This window comes from Oncorhynchus gorbuscha, linkage group LG03, assembly GCF_021184085.1.
Source record: "Oncorhynchus gorbuscha isolate QuinsamMale2020 ecotype Even-year linkage group LG03, OgorEven_v1.0, whole genome shotgun sequence".
NCBI lineage: Eukaryota > Metazoa > Chordata > Actinopteri > Salmoniformes > Salmonidae > Oncorhynchus > Oncorhynchus gorbuscha.
The window spans coordinates 95,022,108-95,030,082 of NC_060175.1; the positions used below are offsets into that span (position 1 = coordinate 95,022,108).

Below are 7,975 nucleotides of genomic sequence, written 5' to 3' on the forward strand. Positions count from 1 at the left end.
ATCTCCTCATTATATACGAGTGTAAGCCAGACTCCTCCGTAGCTCTATAGACCTCATTTGGCCACAATAAGTGTGTTCGAGCGGATCACTCTTGTCAAGTCCATCGTTGGTCACCGTCTTTCAAAGTGTGTTGTATTATGGTTAAAGAAATGGCCCAATATGTCAACTACATGAACTTCACAAAAATCATGTGATCAAAGGACATGCAGCTTTTTATGAAGTCGCCTTCAAGTCACTGCAGTTGCTTCTCACCAACTGCACCATTCAGTCATCACCTGCATTGTGGGAGGCACTATTTGTTAACCATTTATTAGTGTGTTTTTGTTTGACCCTCAGGAAGGTGGCTGAAAAGATGTGACTGACACAGGAACCAACTTTGCCACAATTCTAAAAAATGAAAGAGATATTTGAGACTCTAACCAATTAATTGTACACAAGTTATGTTTTCAGTTTGTGAGTGTGTGATATGGGGGTGTAGAACAGGGAATGCGCCACAATTTTGTAGGAAACAGGTGGGGGGGGGTCTTTCGACTAGATAACACAGCCACAAAGTTAGATTCCACAGCTACAAAGTCAATAATGGCTTAATTTAGGGTTTGGGTTAGGCATAGGTTTAGCAGTTTGGTTAAGGTTAGGTTTAAAGTATAATTTTAGGAAGATAAATTGTAGAAATGGGTGGGGTTTAGCTCTAATTATGACTTTGTGGCTGTGCATCATCATCATGAATTGGCAAGTGACACTTTGCTTTATGAAAGTACAATATCTTAACAATTTGACAGCTGACATGCATCAACATTGTACTAATGAAAAAGATAACAAAGACAGTATTTTGAGTGGATTTTCTCTTTAACTAGCAAAGACCCAGGTGGAGGTTCACCGCATTCAGTGTCCTACCTGAAATCAATCAGAGTGCACAAACAATTAATTCAAACAGACCAATAAACTCACAGTTTCAAGTCACATGATTGAAGTAATTCACTACTTCTAGGCTTTCACCTGTGTGTTTTTTTTGGCCTCAATATTTTTTTTGTTTGTTGTTGCAGTTTTAGCTTAGAAGTACAAGGATTAGTCTCAGCTAATGAGTGAAAAGTAGCGTCTGTAACTAAAACCTACAAAATACCCTGACCTTCAACATTTTGGAATCCCCTGTTGCCTCCCCCCTTGTTATCCACAATCAGTGTCTTGTGGGCCACACCTGTATATATCCAACATCATTCTCAAGCCGAAAAGGTTGCTTCCCTTCCTCAAGGCCATGGCTAGTCTAAACGATTTGAGTGCAAGGTTTTACTCCTACAACAAGATGTACAGTTATGAAATGCGACTCCAGAGCTTTGCCGATTGGCCTTTTCGTGAGGAATGTCAATGCACACCTGAAATGGTAAGATGAAGAAACCACCATTCAGTATTGTACAATCTTTCCTGTCAGTGAGGATGCTGGGATCACCTGTAACTCTCAAACCCTTCTCTGTATGTGGGGTGTTCAGTAGTTACATTTATACACTGTTGACTCTGTCAATCATTGCTTTCAAAATGGTTTTTGAAACATGCTGATATGCTCATTTCATATCAGAGAGGAAAACATCTTTCAATTAAAGACTCACTACTTGCAGCAATTTTGCACAGCTCCACAAGCCGTGTGCCTCCAGTTGAGAAACTAAACTTCCTCCCCAGTTAAGATTACAAACAGGTGTTCGGAACATGCTAGATGGCTAATTGGCACAGGAAGTTACCTATGTCTTCTGTAAATAAGCAATGTAACATGGAGATGTGTCCATGTGGGAACACTAACCCTATAAAGATTTGTAGCATTAAAAAAATATTTCTCACTGTTTCCAAAACTACTGCAAGTAACGAGTTCATTGAGAGACGCATCAGGGCGCTTACCAAAACTCCCTCGCCAATAGGCGCTAAAGACATTAGCGTCTGACTGGGGTAGGCTCACCTGATGCCTTACATTTCAATGAAGGTCTGGTCAGAATGACTTTACTCTGAAATGACGGGCAGGGAGAAAAGAGGTCATGAAATGTAGGTCAAGCACTTATTTTCTACAGGAGAGTTTTACATAGACATGAATCAGCCTTCTGACAACTACATAACACCCTGACCCTCTCCAATATGTCCCTGGTTGTGCAGGTTGATTATGATCCAACAACTAACTCGTGATGCCCCTAGCTTTGAATCATAACTAGGACGAGTCTTGGGCAATTCAGTCACACACCGAATTGCCCAAGACAGATCCTAGTTACACTTTAGACTTGGATGATATTTGTTGGACTTTTATGAGAACGGTTACACGTTTAAGGCTATTGTGTGTAAACTGCTGTGATTGCATTTGAGCCCTTCCTGGCTGCCCAGGGGATGGATGTGTCCAATGTGACATGTGGAGATTTACTAAAAAGCAGGTGTTAGATTTAGTTTTGTCTGGTGCATTTTCTTCAGTCCTCCCTTGACCCTTACCCCTCCCTCTGCTTCTGGTGTTAAACTGTGTGGTGACAGCTCCCTGCCATGTTACTTAACCCTGACAGCCATACCACATAGTCAGACCCCTACAATGTTACCACGTTGCTTAACCCTCAAACAGCCACAACAAACCTGGGGGGGGGTTCAATTTGATATGTATTTGTTGATGCCGTCATCCATCTCGTATATGTTATGAATTATATCTATTTTCAAAATATAAAATTCCAATTTGTTGCTCAAGTTAGCTAGGTGGTCTAAGGCACTGCTTCTCATTGCTAGAGATGTCACCACAGACCATGGTTCGATTCCAGGTTGTATCACAACTGGCTGTGATTGGGAGTCCCATAGGGCGGTGCACAACAGTCCCAACGTCTGCTGTGTCCAGGAATGTTTTGTGAACACTGACTATATAAACAAATCCAGACAAAGTTGTAATAAGTCATCACAAACCTATTGTATTTAGAGACAGTGTACCGTTTATGTATTACACTCAATGCTTTTACACAATGTAGAAACATAATATTTCACATGACTTTGTAATTTCAATGACAGCTATTTGTGTCATCACTAACTTTTATAATGAATGTATTTACAATGTTTACATGAGAGTTTCTAGGGCACAGCATGTGCTTCAGAAGTAGCTAGACTTCTTAGGCCCAGTATAGGCTATGTCTTTAATAGATTTTTTTCCTTTTTTTCTCCTAAACTGAAGTTGAGAGTATCAAGAAAAAATGTAAATTCAGCACTGCTAGGTGGCTAATTTTAGCCTAGGGGTTAGGGGTAGGTTTAGCTGAGTAATTGTTTAAATGCTAAAGTTGTCTGTATTGATTGGCCTACCATGTGACCTAACCTACACTTAACCCTGACCACATCAGAAATGTCTACCAGTAGAATGGTGCATTGGCTCATTTCATCTGGTACGCATTCACTGGCTGCACCAGGTTGCCAGTTAAGGTCCCTACAGCTAACCGTCAAACAGCCAGACAACTCCATCAGGCAGCCTGATGGGGATCTTATCTCCAGGAATTTTCCCTGACCAGGACAAATCGTGCTCAAATTTTAGCCTTCTACCCGTCATTGATACACACCTGAAGGGCATCAAACCATAGGCCTATGTTAGATATGTGACTTGCCAGTGTCTATTTACAGATGGAAAAAGGCATGGTTCGTCCACTGCTCCGTTGTGACATAACAGTGTGTTAAAGGTTGATGCTCCTTCTGAACATGTTACCTGTATTTACAGATGGAAAAAGGCATGGTTCGTCCACTGCTCTGTTGTGACATAAGTGTGTTAAAGGTTGATGCTCCTTCTGAACATGTTACCTGTATTTACAGATGGAAAAAGGCATGGTTCGTCCACTGCTCCGTTGTGACATAACAGTGTGTTAAAGGTTGATGCTCCTTCTGAACATGTTACCTGTATTTACAGATGGAAAAAGGCATGGTTCGTCCACTGCTCTGTTGTGACATAAGTGTGTTAAAGGTTGATGCTCCTTCTGAACATGTTACCTGTATTTACAGATGGAAAAAGGCATGGTTCGTCCACTGCTCTGTTGTGACATAAGTGTGTTAAAGGTTGATGCTCCTTCTGAACATGTTACCTGTATTTACAGATGGAAAAAGGCATGGTTCGTCCACTGCTCTGTTGTGACATAAGTGTGTTAAAGGTTGATGCTCCTTCTGAACATGTTACCTGTATTTACAGATGGAAAAAGGCATGGTTCGTCCACTGCTCTGTTGTGACATAAGTGTGTTAAAGGTTGATGCTCCTTCTGAACATGTTACCTGTATTTACAGATGGAAAAAGGCATGGTTCGTCCACTGCTCCGTTGTGACATAAGTGTGTTAAAGGTTGATGCTCCTTCTGAACATGTTACCTGTATTTGCAGATGGCGACGGCAGGGTTTGTCCACTGCCCCAGTGTGAACGAGCCTGATGTGGCCTGCTGCTTCTTCTGTCTCAGAGAGCTGGAGGGCTGGGAGCCTGAGGACAACCCCTGGTAAACTTGGTCCTTACACTAGAGTTATTATTGGTCAGATAAAGCTCTGTGCCTGAACTGTTTAAGAAACCAAGTCCTCACCATTCACATTGGATTCAATACCATTATCGTTCAGTAGAAACGCTGTACCATTTCACATTTTGTATTATCAGCAAAGCCTTTCAGTTGTCGTGTTAAGTCTTAATGATCTACATGTCTCTGTCTTGTCTGTCCTCTGTAGGTCTGAGCATATCAAACGGTCTCCTAACTGTGGCTTCCTGGCCATGAAGAAAGACTTTGGGGAGCTGACTGTGGCTGAGTTCTATCACCTGGAGCAGGAGAGACTGCGTATCTACATTGTACGTCACCAACACTATATGTATATAAACTCAACAAAAAAAGAAACGTCTTCACTGTCAACTACGTTTATTTTCAGTAAACTTAACGTGTAAATATTTGTATGAACATAAGATTCAACAACTGAGACAAACTGAACAAGTTCCACAGACTTGTGACTAACAGAAATTGAACGATGTGTCCCTAAACAAAAGGGGTCGGGGGGGGGTCAAAATCAAGTCAGTATCTGGTGTGGCCACCAGCTGCATTAAGAACTGCAGTGGATCTCCTCATGGTCTGCACCAGATTTGCCAGTTGTTGCTGTGAGATGTTACTCTTCCACCAAGGCTCCTGCAGATTCCTAGACATTTCTGGGGGGAATGGCCCTAGCCCTCACCCTCCAATCCAACAGGTCCCAGACGTGCTCAATGGGATTGAGATCCGGGCTCTTCGCTGGCCATGGCAGAACACCAACATTCCTGTCTTGCAGGAAATCATGCACAGAACGAGCAGTCTGGCTGGTGGCATTGTCATGCAGGAGGGTCATGTCAGGATGTGCCTGCAGGAAGGGAACCAAATGAGAGATTAGGTCTTCCCTGTAACGCACAGCGTTGAGATTGCCTGCAATGATAACAAGCTCAGTCTGATGCTGTGACACACCGCCCCAGACCATGACAGACCCTCCACCAAATCGATCCCGCTCCAGAGTACAGGTCTCGGTGTAACATTCATTCCTTCAACAATAAATGTGAATCTTACATCACCCCTGATGAGACAAAACCGCAACTCATCAGTGAAGAGCACTTTTTGCCAGTCCTGTCTGGTCCAGCGATGGTGGGTTTGTGCCCATAAGCGACGTTGTTGCTGGTGATGTCTGGTGAGGACCTGCCTTACAACAGGCCTACAAGCCCTCGGTCCTGCCTCACCTCAGCCAATTGCGGACAGCCTCAGCACTGATGGAGGGATTGTGCATTCCTGGTGTAACTCGGGCAGTTGTTGCCATCCTGTACCTGTCCTGCAGGTGTGATGTTCGGATGTACCGATCCTGTGCAGGTGTTACACGTGGTCTGCCACAGAGGACGATCAGCTGTCCCCCTGTAGTGTTGTCTTAGGTGTCTCGCAGTTCGGACCTTAAGCTATTTCCCTGGCTACATCTGCAGTCCTCATGCCTCCTTTCAGCATGCCTAAGGCACATTCACACAGATGAGCAGGGACCCTGGGCATCTTTCTTTTGGTGTTTTTCAGAGTCAGTAGAAAGGCCTCTTTCATAACTGTGACCTTAATTGTCTACCGTCTGTAAGCTGTTAGTGTCTTAACGACCGTTCCACAGGTGCATGTTCATTAATTCTTTATGGTTCATTGAACAAGCTTGGGAAACAGTGTTTAAACCCTTTACAATGAAGATCTGTAAAGTTATTTGAATTCGTAAAAATCATCTTTGAAAGACAGGGTACTGAAATGAACGTTTCTTTTTTTTGCTGAGTTTCTGTGCTGTTTCTTAAGATTTTTTTTCCCCCAATGGGAACATTTGTCTTGGCCACACCATACTGCCATATTAAGAATAAACATAATATACAGGTAACTGCCAAAATAATAGAAACTGCAGTTAATGATGGATACAGTTGTGGTTCTTGACTTAATTAGGTAATTAGCATCCCATCATGCTTAGGGTCAGATATAAAAATGCTGGGCAGACCATTTTGGCTTCCATGGCTAAGCCCGGCTAGGATGACAATACAACCCTTCCACAAGGCACGAGTGGTCACTGAATGGTTTGATGCGCATTAAACAATGTGTACCATATGACATGGGTGTCTCAGTCACCAGATCTCAAACTCTAATTGAATGCTTATGGGAGATTCTGGCGCTGCGCCTGAGATTGCATTTTCCTCCAACAAAACACCAAATTATGTAATTTGTTTGTGGAAGAATGGTGTCACATCCCTCCAATAGAGTTCCAGACACTTGTGAAATATATGCCCAGGTGCATTGAAGCTGTTCTTGCTCGTGATGGACCAACCCCCAATTAAGACCCTTTGGTGTTTCCTCTTTATTTTGGCAGTCACCTGTGTATTTACCTGTAGATCTTATTCAAGGCAAATGCTTGATGTAGAGTACTTTGCCCTTGAAAGTTCTATGAAAGACTCAGGCCTTCACTGAAAGTTATGATATTCTTTAGGTTTGAGCTATATTTAATACTTGCTGTAGTGTTGCTGTCGTTTTTCAGTTTACTAATGTAGGCCTAAGCTGTTGTCATTTCTACTGTTGTAGAGGAAGACTATCCATTTGAAGATCGCCAATTTTCGAGATGAGGTGGAGAAAACGGTTAATTACATGAGGACGTTGTTTGATTTGGGATCTGTGATGTAGTTGTATATTTTAGCCTTGGGTGTTTTATCTGTAAATATTTTAGTGAATAAAGCTCTTCTATTTTCTACCATGTTACATAATGTTTTAGAACTATTTGAATGCAGAATTGCATTTTACCACAAGGTGGTGCCTTCACACTGGTTGTATGTAGCCCTGTTTTCCAGTGGTGGGAAAAAGTACCTGATTTTTGTCATACTTTAGTCATTTTCTATCTGTACTTTTACTTTACACCATTGCTGTTTTCCAACATTGTCACAGACATGTAGGCTACTATAGCTCAGCTTCTCTATAGCCCACATAAAAGCATCTAGTTTGGTGTGTTGCATTTAGACATTTTTCCTTTTGATTAGAATGGGAAGATTGCATTGACAACTTTGATCTGATCCTAGATTCACATTGCTACTCTGAGATACTTTCTGGACCCTAACGCCCCAGGGGCAAATGATTTAACTTTTTTTAAAGGCACAGATTAACCTTGGATTATTTTCCTACTTTTCTCCCCCAAAGTACTTGCCGTTGAGTTTTCCTGAATATGAGACAACCACAGTTTATTTTCAAACCTTGACCCTGGACAGATGGCCCCAAGCCCCTCCCTCTACACCAACTGTTGCTCTAGTAACATCTGTCACTTATAGGGGTGCGTTCAGCAGGGTGAGGGGTGTCCATGTCACTTGCATGGGGGTGTGGTGAGATGCAGGACACGAAGTGTGCACAGGGAGCTTAGGTGTTCCTGGAGAGGAAACGGTTGTAGCTGAATTGGCAGTTGGTTGTCACGGCAGCAGGAGATGCTGTAGGTGTGACTGTAGTATGTGTAGTGGATTAATGTCTAAC

The 7,975-nt window shown here is 42.5% G+C and overlaps 1 protein-coding gene across 1 annotated transcript; it reads left to right on the plus strand.

The window, feature by feature from the left end:
• The first annotated feature begins 1,005 nt into the window (after positions 1-1,005).
• Positions 1,006-7,219, plus strand: birc5b (baculoviral IAP repeat containing 5b). The gene is made up of 4 exons (XM_046337670.1): positions 1,006-1,378; positions 4,350-4,459; positions 4,680-4,797; positions 7,046-7,219. Exons 1-4 carry the CDS (start codon positions 1,253-1,255, stop codon positions 7,142-7,144), a joined length of 453 nt encoding a protein of 150 aa, XP_046193626.1. The 5' UTR covers positions 1,006-1,252; the 3' UTR covers positions 7,145-7,219.
• The last annotated feature ends 756 nt before the right edge of the window (positions 7,220-7,975 follow it).